Source organism: Ranitomeya variabilis, chromosome 2 (assembly GCF_051348905.1).
Source record: "Ranitomeya variabilis isolate aRanVar5 chromosome 2, aRanVar5.hap1, whole genome shotgun sequence".
In the NCBI taxonomy this organism is placed as follows: Eukaryota; Metazoa; Chordata; class Amphibia; order Anura; family Dendrobatidae; genus Ranitomeya; species Ranitomeya variabilis.
Window position 1 is genome coordinate 849,371,973 of NC_135233.1, and position 25,059 is coordinate 849,397,031.

The following is a 25,059-nucleotide window of genomic DNA, read 5'->3' on the forward strand; positions in this document are numbered from 1 at the left end:
ATGCCCCGGTGTCCCTTACTCTGAGGGACCCTCTTGCTATCAGGCCTCCCGCACACTGGCGTCTCAATACCCATCTTCTTACCGATCGACTAAATTCCCAGTTTATGGAGGAAGCGTTACAAGAATTCTTCTCCTCCAATGATACCCCAGACGTGCGGGATGATACCCTTTGGTTTGCTCATAGGGCGGTTGCTAGGGGCTACTTTATTAAAATGGCTGCAACAGCTAAGAGGAAATATAATTCGACCCTTCAGTCGGCCCTGGACGAACTAGCTCGTCTTGAGTCTGCTCATAAGATGTCCCCTGGTCCGGCGCTCTTTTCTGACCTTTCTAAAGCTCGCATACGTGTTTGCCAATTGCTTCTACATAAAGCTGAGAATGCCCTGAGGAAAACCAGAGCCAGATTCTATGCAATGGGTGATCGAGCGGGCGCTGTTCTTGCTAGGTGGGTTAGGAAGAGAGAGGCTCAATCCAAGATTCCATTCCTGCTTGGGTCTGACGGTTTCCGCGTCTACAATCCCATCCATATTGCTGAGGAGTTTGCTTCGTATTACTCCTCTCTCTATGATCTTAGTTCTGACCCGTCTGTTGGTAGCATCAGGGAGGAGGGGTTGGAGGCCTCCATCGTGACCCTCCCTAAACAGGGGAAGCCCACAACGTCTCCGGGAAATTTTCGCCCCATAGCCCTCCTGAACTGCGACGTTAAAATCTATGCTAAAATCTGGGCCAATAGATTGATAGCGGTGCTTCCCAGCCTTATACACCGCGACCAAGTTGGGTTTGTCCCCGGCAGACAGACCAGAGATGGCACGAGACGACTGATTGATCTCCTGGATGTGGTGGAGAGGGAGGGTCTCCCCAGTGTATTCCTGTCTCTCGACGCCGAAAAAGGCATTTGACAGGGTGCACTGGGGATATATCGAGCTCACGCTCGAAAAATGTGGGCTTACTGGACTAATTTCCAAGGCCATTATGGCTTTATACTCTAATCCCTGCGCGTCGGTTTGCTCGGGCGGCTTTAAATCTCGGACATTCCCCATTTTGAACGGGACCCGTCAGGGCTGTCCCCTCTCCCCCCTTATTTTTGCTCTGATCATGGAGCCTTTGGCTGCCTTAATTAGACAGTGCCCTGATATTAGGGGGGTGCGGGTTGGGGAGACTGAACACAAAATTGGACTTTACGCTGACGATGTAGTTTTGACTTGTACCTCGCCCTTAGTTTCACTGAACGCGATCACCTCAATTTTATCCCAATTTTCCGCGGTATCATATTATAAACTTAATCTGACTAAATCCATTATTTTCCCCCTCTTCCTTCCGGTTGATCTCCAAATTCAAATTCAATCTAAATTTGCGTTTATCTGGGCCCCTATGGGGTTTTCGTACTTGGGCGTCCGGATAAGTAGGTTGGATAGCATCGTTCGTTCTAATTGCGAGGAGACCATCTCGGAATTTAGGAGGGGCATCGATCAGCTATCGAGCTCTTCGCTCTCGTGGATGGCCCGTATACAAACCGTTAAAATGCTATTTCTCCCCAAAATTATTTATTTATTTCGGTGCCTTCCCCTCTCCATACCTTCCAAATTTATCTCGGCTTTCCAATCGATCATAGATCGGTTTATTTGGAATAACAAGCCACACAGGATTAAGCGCCAAATCATGTCCCTTCCGTACTCTATGGGTGGTTTGGGTGTTCCCTCGATCCAGTTTTACTATAGGGCGGCGATCTTGGAGCCTCTTAAGCTTTGGTGGGAGGGGAACTCACGGTTACCCTGGGTGCTCATTGAATCTCATTTTGCCCCCAGAAATTCTCTTAAATTACTTTTGGAGCTTCGGTTGCTCCAGGTCTCTCCTTGTGGCCCTACTCTTTGCTCTATCAAGACTGCCTCTAAAATGTGGACGTCAGTTTGCACTTCCCAATTCCTATTTATGTATGACTATGTCTCCTTATGGGCCCTGGAATGTGCTATTGGACACACCTCTCTCTCCTCCTGGGAGATGCGTGGGGTGCACCGGGTGGCTGACCTGTTTGGCTCGGATGGCTTATTGTCGTTTGAGGTCCTTGCAGGTAGATTTTCTCTCTCTGGCAGAGATTTCTTTCAATATCTACAACTCCGCAGCTTTCTCAGGTCACGTCGGCTGTTCGGTGCCCCCCCGCCTCTGTCGGAGGACCCAGCGCACCGGTTCTTTAGACCGGCCACTTTAGTACCCCATGGTGTTTCTATTATCTACAAGGCTCTCATATCCCATGATATTCCTGCTAAGCTTCCTTTTATGATTTCCTGGGAGTCCTCTCTTGGTTTTGATGCATCTCTGGAGGACTGGCACTTTGCGATGGTGCACCCCTCTAAATTTTCCTCGTGTATAGGTCAACTTGAGCAGTCCAAAAAGATTCAGCTACAATGGTATCTCACCCCTGCTCGCTTGGCCAGGTTTGGTTCCTCTTCTTCCCCTCTCTGCTGGAGGGGGTGCGGGGCTATTGGTTCTGGCTCCCATATCTGGTGGTCCTGTCCGCGGATTCGGGTCTTCTGGCACCAAGTTGAGACCCTGATCGCGGAGGTCATCCAGGTTCCTTTTGTTTTGAGCGGGTATCTGGCTGTTTTGGGCATCTCTCTCGTAGAATTCCCCTCCCCTCTCCGTCCGATGATCTCTAATATTTTGATCGCTGCCAGACAATGTATAGCGAGCCACTGGAAATCTTCAGATATTCCATCTATGGCTGTTTTGATTTCCAAGATTAACCTTCATTTCACCTATGAAGCAATTATGGCACAAAGTCTCTCCAAGAAAAATAAAGTGCTCTCCTGGTGGGATCCTTGGGTTTCCTCAGTTCACATACCTCCGTCCGCCCTCACTCTCATTTAGTAGCTTTTGTAAGATGTGATTTGTTTTATGGATAATTTTGTATTTCTATGCTGGAATTGCTGTGATTGTAGAACAATGTGTATTTTTCCCCCCTTTCCCCTTGTTCTTTTTCCCTCTTTGTTTCTCCTGCGGGGGATTTTTGTATGTACCTATTCTTTTATTGCTAATAAAAAGTTAATTGGTTAAAAAAAAAAGGTGGTCGTTTTTCAGCCTTCCTTACCTTGGCCATGTCCCTGAGTATCGCACACCTTGTGCTTTTTGACACTCCAGTAACGTTGCAGCTCTGAAATATGGCAAAACTGGTGGCAAATGGCATCTTGGCAGCTTCACGCTTGATTTTCCTCTATTCATGGGCAGTTATTTTGCGCCTTTTTTGCCCAACACGCTTCTTGCGACCCTGTTGGCTATTGGCCATGAAAAGCTTGATTGTTCGGTGGTCAAGCTTCAAAAGTTTGGCAATTTCACGACTGCTGCATCCCTCTGCAAGACATCTCACAATTTTGGACTTTTCAGAGCCCGTCAAATCTCTCTTCTGACCCATTTTGCCAAAGGAAAAGAAGTTGCCTAATAATTAAGCACACCTTATATAGGGTGTTGATGTCATTAGACAACACCCCTCCTCATTACAGAGATGCAAATCACCTGATTTACTTAATTGGTAGTTGACTCTCAAGCCTGAACAGCTTGGAGTAGGACAACATGTATAAAAAGTATCATGTGATCAAAAATACAACTTGCCTAATAATTCTGCACGCAGTGTATTACTATTAATAACCCCTAGGCTTGATGTCACCTGACAATACAAAGGTAATATCAACTCCAACCCTATTACTCCACTTGCCACCACACCAGAGCAAGTGGGAAGAGTGAGACTAAGCCCCAGACTTGGTACATCTTATTGATGCGCTTTTTCTGGGGCAGATGATGGCTGATGTTGGTAGCCTGGGTAGAGAGGCAATATCTCTGGCCCCTTCCCAGGCTATTAATATCAACCCACAGCTGTCTGTTTAGTCTTTGCTGGTTTGAATTTATAGGGGGACCCTACGTCATTTTTTTCTGGGGTCCAGGTAAATTCACCAGGAAAGGCTAAGCAAACAGCTGTGAGCTGTTATTACTAGCCTGGGAACCTTATAAGATATTGCCCCTTTTCCCAGAAAGCCGTGGGCTTTCCTTCTGCTAGTTATGAAAGTTGCGCAGGAGCAGTACCAGTACTGTTTTTTCCTGTACATTAATTACCAGGACGTCTGAAGTAGGCCTTACAGTGTTAATAACAGACAGCACACAGACCAATCTTATGCCATCATGATCTTCCATGGCTTGTATGGCTCATTTTGATGCATGACTCGTCACACTGATTTTTTCTGCTGTAGTGGTCTGGGCTTTGACTAGGCCACTCCAAAACATTTAGTTGTTTCTCCTTAAACCACACAAGTGTTGCTTTAGCAGTATGCTTGGGGTCATTGTCTGGTTGGAAGGTAAACGTTCATCCCAGTCTCAAATAACTGACAGGCTGAAGCAGGTTTTTCTGTACAATATCCCTATATTTCACACCATCCATCTTCCCGTCAACTAGGACTATTTTCCCTATCGCTGCTGCAGAAAAACGTTGAAACAGCATGATGCTGCCACCCCATGTGGTATCCTTGGGGTGATGAGTTCTGTTGGATTGGCGCCAGACATAGTGTTTACCTTGGTGGTTGAAAAGTTAAATTTTGGTCTTATCTGACCACAGTACCTTCTTCCATACATTTGGGGAGTCTCCCACATGTCTTTTGGCAAACTTGAAATGAGCCTTACAATTTTTGTGTGTAAGTTTAAAACTTTTTTCTGTGTAAATCTAGCAGTGGGAAACAGGGTAATACCTTATTGAGGGAGAGTAATAGAGTGCTGGTTATGCTCACCTGATGAAGTTGTGACAGTCACAACTCCTATGTAGGCATGAAGAAAAATAGCTGTTGCTGCCCAGTGGATGGTGGATAAATCCCCCAGGAGATATTGAATTCAGTTGGATGAACACGTAGGTGGTAACGCTGTTGGAGTGAATCAATTTTTCAGAAATGACGATGAGGAAAAGTCTTTTTATTCACACACTAAAAAATTCCCAAATCTCTGAAACTATATGTGGATCGCCCCCCAAGGGCCGTGGGGTACTCTGTTCTGGGTCCTTTGGTTCACAGGGGGATGTCACGGTGGCTGACCCGGTCCGTGGCCGGTTTGGATGCAAGTCCAGAGTTCCCTTGTCCAGGTGGAAATCAGTAGCCTTCCCTTACGCTGCATCACAGATGCGATGTTTCGCTCTCTCTGTCCCCATATAGGATAGGACAAAACCTGTATGACTGGTGAGTTGAGCCTGTTTATAGGGTCTCTTAGATAACCCGGCTCTGTAGGTGTCACCGTGCCTCCTGGGTGTAGGTGCGGACAGGTAACCTGCAATTAGCTGTCCTGCCGGTCTCTGAAATAAGGCGTAGAGGTCCTTACTCCCTTAGTGTTCCAGCTACCGGGATTTTGTGCCTCAGAAGGAGACAGCCTGAGCGGGGCTGGTCCCCTTCTGGTATACTCTCCTTTGCTTCGACTTCTTTCACGCTCACTGCAATACAATTCTGCCTTTCAGTGTCTCTTTCTGGGAGCTGCAGCTCTGAGGGCATGCACAGCTCCTTTAAACTTCTGTCCTCCTCAGACTACTGTCTGGAACTGAACTCCTACAGAACTCCTGTCTGGAGCTCTGTCAGGAACTAACTCCTGTCTGGAACTGACTAAATTTCCCTACAGACTACCAGTTATATATATATATGGGGAGTGACCTAATAAATAAGAGCAGAAGCTCCCTCTGGTGGCCTGGAGTGTGTGAATGTGTGTTGCATGTTTGTGATTCCTGGATGCAGTTATCCTTTCTTGCCTCCAAACGTAGCATCACTCTCCCCAAGAGCAAAGCAATACCACTGCGATGACCAGGACCCTGGGGCACCGCATATGGAAAATTTACAAAACAAAAGCTAAAATGGAATACTCATTGGAGCCCCAGAAATAAAATAGGAAAAAAAAACTGACCACTTTTGAAATGATGAGCAGGTCCGTATCTCACACAGGAGAAGGCCTGTTCTAAGTTTCGCTGGGGGAGTTTTCTTTTTTTACCCTGTATGATGCCTCCTGCTTATGATTGGCCAACATCATGCAAGGGAAAAAGTACACAATCACAGAAACGAATCTCTGTTAGCGGTTCCTTAGTTGAAGGGGAAATTATAACCTAAACTTTAAACACTAATATCTCTGTAACACAGATGAAGAAATAAAATAATAAAAACTATGTTTTCCTCAGCTCTGCAGCCACTGCTCCACGATTTGGTCAGTTTACATGGTCACACTGGTGAAGGGTCCTCTTTAAATGACAGACAAGAATACGCAGCTGAGGAGTCTTACTAGAAGACCACGTGCACACTTTCAGTATTTAGAGAGGTTTTTTTAGCTCAGTATCTGTAAGCCAAAGCCAGTACTGTGTTAAAAGTACAGAAGTGGTGAGGTGTTTCTAATATACTTTCCCTCTGATTGTTCCACTCCTTGTTTTGCTTTACAAATACTGATGTAAAAACTCACCAAATACTCAATTTGTGCAAGTAGCCTTAAGTGAATTCACAGCTCAGTTTTTTTCTTGTCCTCCCCCCAAAAAATAGCCATTTTTCATCACTGTGTTACATGCAGATTTCATCAATTTTGTTACCTGTGATTGTTTTTGCTAAGTGTGTAATGTTAAGTGTTTTATGTGTTGCATACTTTTACAAATTGTACTGAAACGTGAAATGTGAACAGGACTAATATATACATGTCGGTTACATTTCAATACAGTACATATATTGCACTGTAAACAGATTTTGACAAGTAAATCCTTTAATTTTCTCAGACTCACCCTCAGACCGAGAACCTTCCTGCTTCGAGCTGGAAGCAGTAACAAATATTCAGCATAGAAATCCACAGTCAGAAATCAGCCCCCTGTGTTCCTTTTACAAACAGTCATGTCCAGCTCCACTTAGTATTGCCGCCTGTACTCGCTTAGCGGAGGAGAAGTGCAGGCAGAAACAGAGAAGATGTGGTGAGTCTCTATGCTTCCATGTAATTGATGAATCCTATGGTAATTACGGTATTACTATTATGCTTTGCTTATATAGCGCCATCATATTCTGCAGCACTTTACAGGCAAAAAATGTCAACAGTTATTTTTTACTGCTATTGAAAGCCGCAGTAAATTATCATCCACAACTCATTACTATAATGATCATTGAAATTAGTCTGAAAAACTTCCAAATGATTCAAAGAAGAAAGTAACTTGATCTATCCATTTATTAATGGGATTGTTTGGATGGGTGACATATTGGTGTCACACCTCAGCATAGTCGCTACACATCAGTTCATCAAGCATACTAAGCTTTTGTTTAACTTTCCACAAGATGGCACACATGCCATAACATTTCAGCAACTATTTGGCTAATTCATTCAGGCTCACACAGACACCCTATGGTTAGAATATAATGGTTTTATCTTTTAAGAGCTCTTTCTCAAAGAGCAGTAACTCAAAGCATGTAATACTCAATAACATCAGCATTACCAGATGGGGGCTGGAACAAAGCGCAGCTGGGAGGAGGCCCCCCATGACTGCTTTGAGCCGGGCGGTCTTTTTTAAATGATGCTCCGGCTGGGGATAGGAGAATGGAAAGGGGGGAGGGGTTTAGAAGGGGGAGGTAGTAGGGAAAGTGCGGGAAAACCGCCATTCCCTACCTTATTCCAGAAGAAGGAAGAAGTCCAGGATGGCGTCGGCGGAGTCCATGCTGGCCCAGCTCCGAGAGATGGCCAGATCCAGAAGAGGGGGCTGGCTTGAGGCCCAGCTGGCCTCCATCATTGGTGCCGCAGTAGGATCCGGGCAGAGCTCACGGGGCAGGAGGACCAGGCCCCCAGAGAGACTATCTCCGGATCTCCCGGCGCGTGGCAGGCGCAGGCTCCGGAGCCCCTCCAGGGACCCTGCGGGCGGTGAGTCCAGCGGCGCTGCCTCCCCCGGCCGCTCCCGCTCCGGCAGGAATCCAAGCACCCGGCCTGCACGCGCCGGGCGTCAGACTCAGGACACCGCTGCTGCTGCCGGGAGCGCCGGACCGGAAGTGCGGCCTGCGCGATCCAGGCAGAGCGCAGCCGCAGCTTCCTCCGCTCCTGGCAGGTCCCCATCTAACGGCGGGCGTGCGGCCGCCGCTCCACCAGCTCCATCCGGTGTCCCGGCGTCCAGGGGCAGAGCGGCCGCCGCTTCCCCTCCCCCCGCTTCTCCTGCTCACACCAGATCCACAGCGCCCAGGGGGCGCGCGGCGGCAGGGAGAGGGAGAACAACGCTGCCAGGAAGAGCAGCCCAGCCAGGCAGAGCGACACAGCCAGGAGGAGCAGCAAGAGGAGCAGCACGTCCAGGAGGAGCAGCACGGCTAGGACGAGCAGCGGAAGCAACAATCAGGAATTCGGCCCTTTTTCCTGCGGCAGGCACCCACAGCCCATCACCTCCCAGGGTGCCTGCTGGGATGACCACAAGGAGTACACAGGTGGCGGACGGTCAGCGGTCAGGAGCTCTTCTGCGTCCCGCCTGTACGGAACGGCGCAGCGGAGGGAGAGATGCAGGCAGCAGTGTCGAGCTGCCTGCCCGGGAGCGAAGATCGTTACACGACCGGGCGGGCTCGCCCGGGTTGGAACGCGGGGATCGGTCGCGGTCGCCCAGGAGATCTCCGGAACATAGAGCAGCGTTTACCCGTTACCCATCGGACGGTGAGGTGGCGGGGGATACTGACGGCGGACGGAGGAGTGGATCGGTACAGCAGCTACAGCACGCTCGGGTCCCCCTTGGTGACGAGGAGGCCAGGGGCGCGGGCCTGGGGCAGAGAGGGATAGCGGCGCAGCAGTTCCAGCACGCTCGGGTCCCCCCTGGTGACGAGGAGGCCAGGGGCGCGGGCCCAGGGCATCGACGCGGTGAGGAGGTGTCGGAGTCCAGCGGTGATCGTCAAGGGAGGTCTGAGCGACAGGGATCCGGAGGTCCGGCTGGCGGGGACACAGCACCCGCGCAGCTTTGTGAGTATGAGTCTACGTCTGGTTTGTCGCCCGCAGGGGCCGGGTTGCAGGAAGCTAGGGGAGGTCGGGTGGCGGTGTGTGAGGAACGTCAGAGGAGTGGGTCGATTGTGGCAGAGGTGCCTGGTATGCAGGATTTATTGCAGGGTATGTCGCAAATTTTGCGTAGATTGGAGGGGGGGTCGGCAACTGGGGTTGCCGCATCGCCGGTGGAGGCGTGGTTGGCTGGGCGGGGGGTGGAACCTCAGTTGGGGAGTGGTTTGGTAAGCCCTAGTCGGGTATTGGAGGTGGCATCGGCAGGTGTATCAGTTTCGGTTCAGACAGAGAAGGAGAAAGGTGATACGGTCAAATTAGATGACAGAGCGAAAGGGGAAGTTTATGTGTGCTTTGAAGGGCCGTTGGGAGCGCATTTAAAAAAGGAGGTGAAGGAGAAGATTTGGAGAGACGAGTATGTGGAAATTTTTTCTTTGCTTCCGTTGGAGAAGTTTAACTTGGATAAAGGGAAAAAAGATGATAGCAAAAAGGAGGAGGAAGAAAAGCGGAGGTGGCGGTTAATTCCGCAGACATTTGTGAATTGGTTACAGGCATTCGCAATATTGGCGAGCGTAGTGGGGGAGAAGGCGCCCGAGAATTGCTCGGGTTTGTTTTGCTACCTAGACTCGATTGGGGAGGCGCATCGTACATATGGCGGTCAGACGTGGCTGCGGTATGATGAGCAGTTTAGGCAGAGAAAAGCGGTGAGGCCGGAAATTAGGTGGGACCAGAAGGATATAGGCCTTTGGCTGAAGGTTATGGCCCCAGCTAGACATGGGCAGTCCTTTCATGGGTCCGGGGGTGGTGGCAGCCAGCAGGCGGGACACGGAAGCAGTAGTCAGGGTGCACAGGGAGCAAAAGAGAAATCTGGAACCTGCTGGCAGTTTAATGACGGGCAGTGTAAATATGGTAACACCTGTAAATTTAAGCATGTGTGTTCCCACTGTAACGGAAGTTCACACGGGGCTTCAAAGTGTTTCAGGAAGGGAAAAGGAAAGTCAGTTTTGGGTGCCGGTCAAGGGGGAGAGCCCGGTGAGGCTTCACGAGATGGCCCCCTTTCTAAATAGGTACCCTGATCGGGTGAAGGCAGGTGTTATTTTTAATGGTTTTGCGGATGGTTTTAGGATTCCTCCCCCGAGTCACGAGGTTCCTTTTTCGATTAAGAATTTGAGGTCGGCAATGTTGCATGCCGAAGTGGTTGATGTTAAGCTCAAGAAAGAAGTGGAGTTGGGAAGGATGTCTGGGCCGTTTTTGAACCCGCCGACTGAGGGTATGGTGGTTTCCCCCTTGGGGGTAGTGCCTAAGAAAGAGCCGAATGAGTTTCGGTTGATTCAACATTTGTCGTATCCAAAGGGTCGGTCGGTAAATGATGGCATCGCCCAAGAGCTGTGCTCTGTTGAGTATACATCGTTCGATGCAGCGGTGCAGTGGGTGAGAAGGCATGGCCCGGGGGTGCTGTTGGCAAAGACGGATATTAAATCGGCCTTCCGTTTGCTTCCGGTGCATCCGGACAGTGTTCCGTTATTAGGTTGTTTTTGGAATGGTGGTTACTATTTGGACAGATGTTTGCCAATGGGCTGCGCCATTTCTTGTTCGTTGTTTGAGACATTTAGTACGTTTCTGGAGTGGGTGGTTAGGGACGTGGCGGGAGTTCAGTCGGTTATCCATTATTTGGATGATTTTTTGTTTATTGGGCCGCCTGATTCCGCAGTGTGTCGTAATACGTTAACGGCTATGTTTTGGGTCGCAGAGCTTTTCGGAGTTCCATTAGCGGCGGATAAGACAGAAGGTCCCAGCACGGCGTTGAGTTTTTTGGGAATTTTAATTGACTCCGAAAAAATGGAGTGTCGGTTGCCGGAGGATAAGTTGGCCATGCTGCAGCAGGAGGTTGAAAGAGGTAGAAGAAAGCGGAAGTTGACTTTGAAAGAGTTGCAGTCTCTTTTGGGTAGATTGAATTTTGCATGTCGGATCATACCCATGGGCAGGATATTTTGTCGCAGGTTGTCGGTTGCGACGGCAGGCGTGAAGGAGCCGCACCATTTTATTCGCCTGAGAAAAGAACACAAAGATGACTTGCTAGTGTGGCAACGTTTCCTGTGCACTTACAACGGGCGGTCATTGATTCAGCAGGAGGTCTTGACAAACTTTGATTGCGAGATATTCACGGATGCAGCCGGTTCGGCTGGTTACGGGGCTTATTGCGGTGGTCGTTGGTGTGCCGGACGGTGGCCAAGCCAGTGGAGAGACTTGGGCCTTACAAAAAACCTGGTCCTGTTGGAATTGTTTCCTATTGTGGTAGCGGTTTCCATTTGGGGGGAAATGTTTGCTAACAGACGGATTAGTTTTCATTGCGATAACATGAGCGTTGTGTCGGTGATTAACAGTTTGTCGGCCTCATCTTCCCCGGTGATTAAGTTGGTGAGGGAGTTGGTTTTTCGGTGCTTGGAGCTGAATGCTTGTATTTCGGCGGTACATGTGCCGGGTGTGCAGAACTCAATAGCAGATGCATTGTCTCGTTTCCAGTGGGACCGTTTTCGGGAATTGGCACCGGACGCGGAGATCTCGGGAGAGGAATGCCCTTTGCATATCTGGAGCGTGATTATGGACGAGCGGGCCGGTTGATCCAGGAGTCTGTTACGAGCCAAACATGGGCATCATATGAAGCATCTTGGCGCGTATGGCAAAGTTGGGTGTCGGTGTGGGGCCAGTTGGTGTCTGAAGAAGACAGGATGTTGGCAGTATTATTCTTGATCGGGAAGGCGGCTGAAGAAGGTTGGTCAGTTTCGAAGGTTAATAAATTTGTTGCTGGATTGGCTTTTGCTTTTAAGTTGCAGGGGTTGGTTGATGCGACAAAACATTTTTTGGTCAGACAGGCACTTAGGGGTTTCAGGAGAGGTAATCAAACGATTGACCGTCGCCGCCCCATTTTGTTTAGCCTTTTGGAGCGGTTGGGTGTAGTCTTGGAGATTATTTGTGGTTCGGGTTTTGAGCTGGCGTTGTTCCGCCTTGCCTTTTCATTAGCATTTTTTGGGGCCATGCGCGTTGGGGAACTGGTGTCTGCGTCCAAAGTTAGAGCTGGGGGTTTGTTGGCGGAGGATGTGGAAGTTTGGACGGGGGGTATCGTTTTTTGGATTCGGCGTTCAAAGACTGACCAAATTGGAAGAGGGAGACGTGTCGTGCTGGGGAGGGTTAACGGGTCTCTGATGTGTCCTAGAGGTTGTCTGGAAGCATACTGGCAGTTATGGTCAGGCAGATCTGGCCCTTTGTTGTGTCACGCAGAGGGGTCATTTTTGTCACGCTTTCAGTTCATTGCAGTGTTAAGAAGGGGATTGCAGGAGTTGGGCCTTTCTCCGGATATGTTTGGGTCGCATTCATTTCGTATCGGGGCGGCATCAGAAGCTGATAGTTTGGGTTTGGAAGCGGAAGATATTTGTAGAATTGGCAGGTGGACTTCCAATCGTTACTTAAGTTACGTCCGTCATTAATTTAGTGGTGTGATTATGATTTCGTATTTGACCCCAGTGTTTTTTCTTCATGCATCTTGTTGCAGGTATGTCCCCTTACTTAGCCTGGATCTTCGGACATTCGTTCGTTCATTGGGGGGCGCTGCGGGCCGAGGTCAGGCCGGACGGTAGGCAACTGGGCTTTAGTAGGCGTCAAGTTGTCATTCGGTGGTTGGGATATAGGGGGATGGTGTGGGGCAGGGCCCTTCCTGAATTTTCTAAGGCGGTTCGGTTAGATAGACAACCTGACATTTTAATTGTGCATTTGGGGGGGAATGACTTGGGTGTGCGGCCTGTTAGGGAATTGATTAGGGACATACGGTTCGATTTGTTGAGGTTGCAGGTATCATTTCCTGGGGTGTTGATTGTGTGGTCAAATATTGTGCCTAGAAAACGGTGGAGGGGGGCTAGATCTTTGAAGGGTATTAATAGGGCTAGGGTCAAGTTGAATAGGGCAATAGCGGGTTTTGTTTCTAGGAACGGGGGGATTAGTGTTAGACATTTTGAATTGGAGTCAGGGCTTGGTAACTACTGGTTGGAAGATGGAGTCCACTTAAACGCGATTGGGATTGATTTGTGGACTTTAGCATTGCAAGAAGGAGTTGAACGGGCGTTGGTGGCGTTGGGGCACTCACGAGCCTGAGGTGGTCAGGGCTGTTCGTGTGTGGTGGGGGGGTGGGGGTTCTTGGAGTTGACGCTGATTGGTTGGGGGAAGGAATTGGAGCATAATTACAGGCAATTTAAAATGTGGTGGGGTTGGATCTGGCATTTTGGTATGGGCTCTGGACGGGGTTTTACCCTGGGAGCTGTTGGTGGTTTTTTCTCTTCCCGGAACGGGATGTACGGTGCCCTCGAGCTGGTTTTTCATGGCTGAGGGTAATATGGTGGTCGATCTTATCTTGTGGGGTTTTGCCAGATCTTTTTAGCTCCAAGAACCCTCCCCTCAAATTTATACTGTTGTATTTATGTTATGTTAATTTTATTAATAAAAAGTTGGCCGCTGTGGCCAAAATATCCAAAAGAATAATTGGTTATGTTTTATTTAAGGAAAGGTTGGGTCGGTGGGCAGTTTTTTGGTGGTTAGGTTACATACGTAGGAAAAGACCGTACTCGGCATACGCGGTCATGCTTTGGTCTGGTATTGCGTCTCTGTAACAGACAGTTACAATGTTGTTCTCGATCAGGTCCACCCAATCCAAAAACAAAGGACATAACAGAGACATGAAAGAAGCCTTTCATGTTGATGTCTTCTCTGGTGGCTAAATTACTGGGCCTCTTCATGGTTGTTATATCTGGTGTTTCATCGTGTTGGTCACTACACTTGATCTGGATTCTAGTTGACAATCTTCACTTTACTACAGGCAGAGTCCATCTGGAGCTTGGTGACAATTACATTACTTATATCTAATCAGCTTCATGGGGAAGGCTCTAGTTGTGGGATTAAAATGATTAGCATAAATGATGCAGAAATATTAAATCAATAGAATGTTCACCTCCATGGAGAAGACTTCCACCACCATTAGCGGCCTGTTCAGAAGTTATAAAAATTTAAGTAGTAAAAAAAAATGTCATTCCTGTCATGCCACTTTACATTAATTCCTGAACAGCACCTGAAGGGTTAATGAACTACCCTTACAGCAATTTTGAATACATTGAGGGGTGCGTTTTTTTAAAATGGTATCACATTTGGGGGTTTCTAATATGTAAGACCCCCCAAAGTCACTTTAACACTGAATGGGTCCCTATTAAAATAAGTTTTGAAAATTTCCCTGAAAAAATAAAAAAAATAGTGCTACATTTTGAAACCTTCTAAAATTAAAACAAAATAACACAACATTTTACAAAAGGTGCTGATGTAAGGTAGACATGAGGGAAATGTTATATATTAGTGTTTTTGTGTGGTATGGCTATCTGGTTTAAAGGGATAATCAATCAAAGTTTGAAAATTTCTATTTTCTAAAAAAAAAAATTTGACAAATTTCTGATAATTTTATAAATTAAAGCACAACATATCAACCTAAATTCATCATTGTCATAAATTATAATGTGCCATGAAAAAACAATCTCAAATCAAAATGAGCCCGGTCACTAAGGGGTTAAAGAGTTATCTCAAGCTCTTAAGTGGCTAAAAAACAAGTAACTTTGCAATTTAACTCTTATTAAAAATCCTCTCTGTTCTCATGAACACAGAGATGTTTAATCACATAGGGTACACCTTGTTTTTTAGGTTATCGACCACCCTGCGGATTTACAGTGTCTGGTTGGGTGAGGAGCGTATACTGCTAGCAGACTCTTTGCTCTAGAGCAGGGGTTCCCATCCTATGGCTCAGGAGCCACATGTGGCTAGTGGGCCCATGATGTGTGGCTCACAGCTGTCTGCCTGCTTGACAAATTAGTATCAGTTCTAGCAAACGGCTATGAATACTAGATCTCCAGATGGTAACTTCTGTGAGTAGTCCCGCACCAAATAGCAGATCTGGATGTGCATATACTTATATTGGGATGGAGAGAAAAATTAAGTAAAATAAGGTGAAGATAGGACTTGGGGATCTGGATGTGCTTCATTGCATTGTCTCAGATCTGAAGGTAGGGAAGGTGGGGACTGCTGCTGTAGAAGTAATTTGTGAAACTGGGCGGATCATTGGACCTAGCCAGACTCAGTCCCCTTGCGTTTCTCTCATGTTGCTAGCAGCATGGAAGATCATTTAGTTGTGAATAGTGGCTCGACCATGCCACTGGTCGGAAATGTTAATGTTGTTGAGCACTCCGCTCCCAAGCAACCAGGAAGCCGTGAGGTAGAGGAGCAGAAAACTCCAGAAAATACAACATCAGAAAACCATTTTCATGTGCAACAGCTCCACAGGAAAAAATGAAGCATTACACAGATACCATTACAATCAATGGGCTGTCAATGTCATACATGCATTTTCTGAAACCGAATCCTTTAGAGAGATAGATGCTCTTTTTAGCCATTCTAGCTAACAGATCAGGGTTCTGAGTAGGAGACACCACTATAAACTCTGATTTACCATATAGAGTATTTCTGCACTCGACAGTTGCTTACTACCTGCCTGTTGTGCCGTGTGACAATTTCCCCGCCCTCAGAATGGTCATGAACAGCTTTACATTGACAGAGCACAGCGTCGGACTGGAGCACCTTGGGCCCACCAGAGAAAATCGTTCTTGGGGCCCACTATGTAGCTACATAGAAATAAATACAAGACCATCAATTGTGTGGTAAAAAGCGCTAATATCAGGGTATAATATATGGTAGTTCACGTCTTAATTATGTATCAAGGGTTGGGGTAGCCCCCTCACAGAATATAATGTAGCCCCCTCATAAAATATAATGCAGTCCCCTCTCATAGAATATAATGCAGCACCCCACAAAATATAATGCAACTCCCTCAGGTATAACGCAGTCCCCACCATAGAATATTTTGTAGCACACTCATAAGGTATAATGTAGCCCCCCTCATATAGTATAATGCAGCCCACCACAGAATATAATGTAGTCCCCTGAGAGAATGCAGCCGCACCACAGAATATAATGCAGCCCCCATAGAGTATACTGTAGCCCCCTCATATAGTATGATGTAGCCCCCAAAATATAACATAGTGTAGTCCCCTGAGAATAATGCAGTCCCCCACAGAATATAATGTAGCCCCCTCATAAAGTATAATGCAGCCCCTCTCCACCCCATCATTGTCCTCATCACCACCTCCATCATTGCCTTCTCCCCCTCCACCCCTATCATTCTCCCCCACCACCGCCATCACTGCCCATTCCACCACCTGCATCATTGCCTCCTCCCTCACCATCATTGTCCATTTCATCACCTCCATCATTGTCTCCCATCACCTCCATCATTGCCTCCCCCACCACCATCATTGCCCATTTCATCACCTCCATTATTGCCTCCCACCACCATCATTGCCCATCACCTCCATCATTGCCTCCCCCCACCATCATTGCCCATCACCTCCATCATTGCCTCCCCACCATCACTGCCTATTACCTCCATTAACTGTCACCACCATCATTGACCATCACCTCCATCATTGCATCCCCACCATCATTGCCTATCACCTCCATCATTGCCCATCACCTCCATCATTGCCTCCCTACCACCATCATTGCCCATCACCTCCATCATTGCCTCCCCACCATCATTGCCTATCACCTCCATTGCCCATCACCTCCATCATTGCCCATCACCTCCATCATTGCCTCCCCACCACCATCATTGCCCATCACCTCCATCATTGTCTCCCCCCACCACCATTGCCCATCACCTCCATCATTGTCTCCCCCCACCACCATTGCCCATCACCTCCATCATTGCCTCCCCCACCACCATCATTGCCCATCACCTCCATCATTGCCTCCCCACCATCACTGCCTATCACCTCCATTGCCTGTCACCACCATCATTGCCATCACCTCCATCATTGCCTCCCCACCATCATTGCCTATCACCTCCATCATTGCCCATTACCTCCATCATTGCCTCCCCCATCACCATCTTTGCCCATCACCTCCATCATTGCCTACCACCTCCATTGCCTATCACTTCCATCATTGCCCATCACCTCCATCATTGCCTCCCCACCTCCATCATTGCCCATCACCTGCATCATTGTCCATCACCTCCATCATTGTCTTCCCACCACCACCATCATTGCCCATCACCTCCATCATTGTCTCCCCCCTTCACCATCATTGCCCATCACCTCCATCGTCTTCCCCCACCAATATCATTGTCCTTCACCACCATACACACACCTCACCGCAGCTCATCACACACACACACGCAGGCACACACACACACTCTCACACACACACAGGCACACACGCAGGCACAGACACACACACGCAGACACACACACGCAGGCACACAGACACTCTCACACACGCAGGCACACACACACGCAGGCACACAGCACAGCTCACCTCCCCGCAGCAGCTCATCCCAGCAGCCTCTTCCTCGCTGGAAGCTTTCTGTCTGAGACAGCACGCTGGATGATGTCATCCAGCTGGGCTGTCTCAGACAGGAAGCAGGACGCTGGGAGGTGAGCTGCTCTGTGTGAGTCTGTGTGCCTGCGTGTGTGTGCTGTACCTGCGGGCAGTGTTAGCTGCAGCGTGCGGCTAGCGCTGCCTGCTATTAAAGAGAAATGGTATTCACGCCTCTCCACGCCCATAGGGGCGTGGGGAAGCGTGAATATTCATTTTGCTTTAGCAGCGGGGACAGGATCCTCTCTCCAGCTGCTGCTACGCTGGCACAGGGTGGGCCCTCTTGACTCAGGGGCCCCATAGCCACTGCCTGGGGTCCCTGGAGCAGTGGGGCCCTAGGCAGCTGCTGGCCAGTATGCCAGCAGGTGTCAGTGCCTAAGCCCACCGGAGAATCCTCCGGTTCTCGGGTTGGCCAGTCCGAGCCTGACAGAGCATCTCCTTCTCTTCCGTTCTGCTCTGCCGAAAGGGGCGTCATGCCGATGTCATGTTGATTGATAGCCTGCTCAGACTTAAGCAGTGGGGAGCTGGCTGTCAATCAACATGACGTCAGCAGTGACACCTGGTAGACCATGCATGGCACAAGAGGCATTTAGTTAGCAACTACCAGTCAATAAGTGCTTAGCACTACAAGTAAAAAGAGGGCTGGATAAGCCCTTTAACTAAAAGGCTAATGGTTCACAGTGTGCAAATATTAGAGCAACAGCAAGCTACATTCAATCTTACAAAAAAAATATCTACAAGACCAATGATCAAAACTAAAATAATGCATCCATTATTTCTGCTGATTATATATGTTGTCATATACTTTCTACAATGCTTACTCGTGCGCTATGCACTATGGGATAGTCATGATGCAGTCATTCTTATGCGATTGGCCTATATTCCTTGAGGTTAATTGTCACTTTATAGAACATTTACACCTGTAATATATGTGTGTAACATCCTGTAGTCAGCAGAGTTACCATGTATGAGAAGAGTTGCCATTATGAATAATTTAGATAGCTCAGTTACAAGACACCAACTAAAAATATAGCACTAATATAGGCTATAAATATTAATTTCATGACCATATAAAAAGGGCTGAGTTCCCACTTCGGACAGCTGTTATACATGACACTTTCCCTGGGCTGAAATAAAATCAATCATTAAGTGAGTTAGTATCTGAGAAATGTTAGAAGTGCATAAATGTGTAGGCTTTTGTTTGATACTAGGCAATTCACTTGTATCACATAATGTTACCCATAATGAATGTTTGGAATTATTGCAGAGCTCCGCTCCTATCTCCAGATCCTCCTAAATTTACTGCGCAAGGCAGAGGACTTCTTACGTAACAACATGGATGTCTCCTTCTTCACTCAGACTATTCCGCATTTCATGGAAGACATGTACAGTGATATATTTTCCCTCAGACCCCGAAGAGAACTTACAGGTATCTCATGGCATTGCTATTGTCAATTCTCTCGTGAAATAACTGTATTATCAGCTTATTGTCCCTTACCCGAAAATGCCCCCCCCAACTATGATTTACCTTTAAAAGCTATGACCTTATAGTTTGGATAATTTTGGCCTCTATTTAAACAAACAGATAATAAAAATCAAGTTTGATATAATAATGGTAGGGTCGCTGAAGCTCCAAAATCTGGCGATTACCAAACACAGAAACCATAAACCATAATTACGCCCAGCTATTAGTCCACTGGCTTGGGAGCACCATAGCCCAATAAAACAAGGGGTTCCATTTTACATTTAAACTACAAGGAACCCGACATTTCATTGCCGTAAGTTACCCCCAAAATCACCAATCTGAAAATGAGAGAGCGAGTCAGCAATAAAATTCTGCACACCTGGCACATGAGAAGTCGTAACTTAAGCATTTATGGAGAGACACGTCAACATTAACTGATGAAGTATGTGAATCACTGGATGTGGAAAAAACATTGGATCACACTCAGACCAATGTTAGTTTATGGGGCCATGGACATGTCCGACTTTTTTCGCAGCATGAGATGGCCTGAGGAAAGAATCACAGCAGGTTCGAGTTTGATCTGATTATTGGATCGCACTCGGCCATGTAAGTTAATGAGTGCGTGGAAATCATCAGACTGCACTCGGCTGACATCTCTGATGACATCATGCACTGAAACAATGGAGACGATGGAGACATTTTGCTCTCGATCTTCTTCTCACATTCTCATCTGAGAGAATCAGATCACATTATGCTAACACTATGACCAGAGTTTGATCAGAGTGTCATTTGCTTAATTGGCCAAATTCTCTCGGATGAGAGAACCAACAGCTCTGTGACTCTATAAGGGATAACGTTTTATTGTGGGAGTACTCATTTAAAAAGGTTTGTCATGTCTTTTGATAAAAGTCTGTATTCACTCTGTGACTGAAGACTTCTGAATCCTTACAGGCGCTGTCAGGAATGGTGTTGCCGTTGAGAGCTTTGAGAGGTCACCTGAGTGCAAGATTGTGATCTGCATAGATGAGGTCACGTGCCGACTAGAAGTGCTCAGCCTCACTCATTACAAATGAGTTGAGTGAGGAGAAGCATGTCTATTTGTAATGTGGCCAGAAGTATTCACATCACATACTTGCTGTCGCGTGACTACCTGCTTTCAACCTCAACACCAGAGAATCCTCAGGATGCAGAACTACGCAGTCACATAGAGAAACTGCAGACTTTTATCAAAAGACCGGACAACCCCTTTCATAAACTTTGTCTGAAACTGCATTTAAAAACGCTATTTCTGATGTGAACAACATAAATTAGTGACTGACCCTTTGATGTCTTATATTTTTTTTAAAAAGAGCAGAATCAAGTTATTGAAGCAATGGATAAAGAACACATGGGAATCATTTCAGAGGACATTAATAGAACAGACACAAAAACCACAAGTGATATTCACAGGTATAATAAATTCCAGTGTACTATATTTGAGGACACAGAAAGATATTTAATATATAATTAAATAATTTAATTTTGCTTTTCTCAAAACAATTTTTTTTATTTTAAAGCATGATCTGTCCTATTCTAGATAGACAGACAGACAGACAGACAGACAGACAGATAGATAGATAGATAGATAGATAGATAGATAGATAGATAGATAGATAGATGGGTTACTAACCATCCAGAAATTCCAGGACAGTCCGTAATTGTACAGATTATTTTGACTGAAATCATTATCATTTTACAGTTTACAATGAATACAGTTAATGTCTTTAAATCTGAATTATGGTCTGTAGACATGGATCACTGATAATCATAATGATTTAAGATGGTTCTCCAATGTGTCAGTAAAAAATATTGTGTCCATGATTTTTTGATAAGTTGTCCACAAACAATAATAATAAACAGTCAATTGGATAACCCAGATAGATAGATATTAGATATGAGATAGATTCACAAGTGTTCATTGAATATACTTATTATGTCATCAATTAATATCATCCTAGAGAACTGCTAAACGCATCCTTTGAAGCATTGTTTCCAGACCTTGGACCCAGACTAGATGACTGGACTTCACTTCTTCATCATATGATCAGGCCGGACTCTACAAATTTACTACAGGAAAAACAGGCTGGAATGGAGGTTGAGACTGTGGAGATGCAGCTTTTCCTAGAGGTACCATAATAATAGTAATTTTTACCTTCTCTTCCTGTCGCTGTCCCAGCTAAGCATGAAAGATGTTTACAACAGTATAGCCAAGTGCAAAATAAATAGTGAAAAAATTAGGATTTTAACCCCTTTGTGACTGAGCCAATTTTTACCTTAATGAACAGGCCAATTTTTACAATTCTGACCACTGTCACTTTATGAGGTTATAACTCTGGAATCCCACTGATTCTGAGATTGTTTTTTCGTGACATATTGTACATCATGTTAGTGGTAACATTTCTTTGATATGACTTGCGTTTATGTATGAAGAAAATGGAAATTTGCAAAAAATGTTGAACATTTTGCAATTTTCTAACTTTTAATTTTTGTGCCCTTAAATCAGAGTTATGTCCACAAAATAGTTCATAAATAATGTCTACTTTACATCAGCACAATTTTGGAAACATAATTTAAAAAAACCCAAAACACATCTTTTTAACCCCTTTCTCCCAGCTGACGGGATAGTATGTACCCCCTCTTTAAGTTGAGGCTCCGGCGGTGAGACCACCTCAAATCCGCGACATGTCAGCTGTTATCAACAGCTGACATGTGGCCGCAATGGGAGCGAGCGGAATCGCGATCTGCCCACGCCCATTAACTAGTTAAATGCCACTGTCAAACTCTGACAGCGGCATTTAACAAGCGCCGCCGGCCGCGCGGGAAGAGCTCGCACCACTGTCCCCGTCACATGATCAGGGGTCATCGGTGCATTGCTATAACAACCTGAGGTCTCCTTGAGACCTCTATGGTTGTTGATGGCAGATTGCTGTGAGCGCCACCCTGTGGTCGGCACTCAAAGCAGTGCTGCATTTCTGCTACATAGAGGTGATCTGTGCTTCACCTCTATGTAGCAGGGGCGATCAGGTAGTGCATGCTTCTAGCCTCATGGATGCTATTGAAGCATGGCAAAAAAAAAATGTGTTTAAAAATATAAAAAATAAAAAATATATAAAAGTTCAAATCATCCCCCTTTCGTGCCAATCAAAATAAAACAATTAAAAAAAAAAATCAAACCTACACATATTTGGTATCGCCGCGTTCAGAATCGCCCGATCTATCAATAAAAAAAAGGATTAACCTGATCGCTAAATGGCGTAGTGAGAAAAAAAAATCAAAACCCCAAAATTACATTTTTTTTGGTTGACGCGACATTGCATTGAAATCCAATAATGGGCGATCCAAAAAAACGTTTCTGCATAAAAGTGGTATAATTAAAAATGCCAGCTCGCCACGCAAAAAATAAGCCCTCACCTGACCCCAGATCACAAAAAATGGAGACGCTACGGGTATACATGTTTGGTGTCTATGAACTCGTAATGACCTGGAGAATCATAATGACAGGTCAGTTTTTGTATTTAGTGGACCTAGCAAAAAAGCCAAACAAAAAACAAGTGTGGTATTGCACTTTTTTTGCAAATTCATAGCACTTGGAGTTTTTTTCCTGTTTTCTGTTACATGACATGGTAAAACCAATGGTATCATTCAAAAGTACAACTCATCCAGCAAACAATAAGCCCTCACATGGCCATATTAATGGAAAAATAAAAAAGTTATGGCTCTGGAAAGAAGGGGAGCGAAAAACGAAAACGAAAAAAGCTCCAGGGGTTAAGGGGTTAACGACCATATCACATTTGAAGTGGCTTTGAGGGGTCTATATGATAGAAAGTACCCAAAAGTGACACCATTCTAAAAACTGCACCCATCAAGGTGCTCAAAACCATATTCAAGAAGTTTATTAACCGTTCAGGTGCTTAATGAGAACTGAAGCAATGTAGAAGGAAAAAATTATCATTTCAGAAAAGATTTACTTTAGACCCAAACTTTTTTTTATTTTCACAAGGGTAACAGAAGAAAATGACTACAGAATTTGTTTTGTAATTTCTCTTGAGGGCACAGATACCCCATACTTGGGGGAAAGCCACTGCTTGGGCGCATGGCAGGGCTCAGTAGGGAAGGAGCACTGTTTGACTTTTTGAATGCAAAATTGTCTGGAATTGATGGCGGGCATCATGTTGCTTTTGGAGACCCCCTGATGTGTCTGAACAGTGGAAACTCCCCACAAGTTACCCCATTTTGGAAACCACACCCCTCAAGGATTTTATCCAGGGGTATAGTGAGCATTGTGAAGTCACAGGTATGTCACAGAATTTGATAACTAGTGATGAGCGAGTGTACTCATTGCTCAGGTGACCTCCGAGTATTTGTTATTGCTCGGAGATACAGTTGTCATCGCCTCAGTTGCATGATTTACAGCTGCCAGATACACTGAATACATGAGAGGAATGCCTGTTTGTTAGGGAATTCCCACATGTATTCACCCTGTCCAGCAGTTGTAAATCATGCTGCTGAGGCGATGAAAACTATATCTCCAAGCAATAACAAATACTCGGAGATCACCCCAGTGTGCTCGGGAAAACCCGAGCAATGAGTATACTCGCTCATTACTATTGATAACATTAGGTCATCATATTGAATTTGTCGCCATTAGTGTTGAGCGCAAGTGCTCACTACTCCAGTTTGCCTCCAGTATCGTTGGTGCTCGAGTGACATGCTCGAGTCCCTGCCCCGCATGTTTCGTGGCTGTTAAACACTCAAAAAAAATGCAGGGATCTGCGATACTCGGTGGATATCCGTGCACTCAATGCAAACTTGAGTAGCAAGCACTTGCGCTCAATACCGTCATGACGTCATATCATCATCATTTTTTTTTACTTTTGAAAAAACACCAATTCTAACTTCAATCCTAACACAACTCCTAACATATCCCTAACTCCATCACACCCCTAACTCTAATCCCAACCCTAACCACAGTACACCCCTAACCCCAAACCCAACACACTCCTAACCCCAACCCTAACACTCCCTAACCCCAACCATAACACAACCCTTACACCAACCCTACCTCTGGTAGCCGAGACCCCAGAGATTTTCCAATGCCAGGGGCGCTATACCCTTATTTCTCAACACCATTAAAAAGCAGCGCTGAGGAATAAGGCCCCTAACCGCCACCGGCAGTCATTAAGGGGTTAATTAAAACACCATGTCAAGTATTTTAGAAAAAATAGAATATTGTTTCATATTTATTATATATTTTATCATAAATATTGAGGATAAATCTGTTTCAGTATTATGAGTGTGGCAGTTTATAGATATTTAAAGGGAACTTGTCGTCTAATTCATACTGCCCGAATCAGGAGTAGCATGAAGCAGACACAAGCTGCATTTTTGCAGTTGTGTTTACTTTGAAACACTCCTGTCCTCTCCTTGACTGACAGGTCTTTCTCGATATAGACACATCGAGAGAGACCTGTCTGCCATGGGAAGGTCAGCGACCAGTGCCTCCTTCATTCTGCCCATGCTTTGACACCATGAATCAGCTGACTAGTTACCTATAAGTCGCAAGTTAACCTTTAACCCCAGTTTTATAGCTCATGAATAGAGGTGGGAGCTGGCTCCAGGTTTATACAGACCCTTGGGCAACAGAGTACCAGTAGGTCCCTCCGTGCCTTTGATTTTTCCTGCTCATTTTATTTATTTTTCAATCAATAGGGTTGTCTGTGAGCTTGTTTTTTTTTTTTTTGTGATATGCACTGTAGTTTTATCCATATGATTTTCAAACACCAAACACCAATTATGACATTTTTATTTATTTATTTTTTATTTCGACATTCAGCTGTGCGGTATAAATATTAGTATTGATTAGTTTGGACAGTTAGGTGCTCAGCTATACCAAATACAGCTCTGGGAGAGGTCAGACAGGCCTGGCGCCTGCACACTGCAGTACTTTGATCTGCCCTCAATAGGGCAGAAAAGTACGCCTGCGCAGGAGCCGCGGCGTGAAGACCAGAAGAGGATGTCATCTGATGAAGATAGGAGGCGCCGGACCGCGACGCCCATGG

At 46.0% G+C, this 25,059-nt stretch overlaps 1 protein-coding gene across 1 annotated transcript in view; it reads left to right on the forward strand.

Moving 5' to 3' along the window:
• PRSS56 (serine protease 56) overlaps nt 1–25,059 on the forward strand; it is a 132,560-nt gene that overhangs the window by 86,337 nt on the left and 21,164 nt on the right. The window contains exons 10-13 of the mRNA XM_077281719.1: nt 6,761–6,949; nt 18,764–18,925; nt 20,311–20,410; nt 20,959–21,127. Coding sequence (XP_077137834.1) covers nt 6,761–6,949; nt 18,764–18,925; nt 20,311–20,410; nt 20,959–21,127 — 620 coding nt within the window. The remainder of the gene's footprint in view (nt 1–6,760; nt 6,950–18,763; nt 18,926–20,310; nt 20,411–20,958; nt 21,128–25,059) is intronic.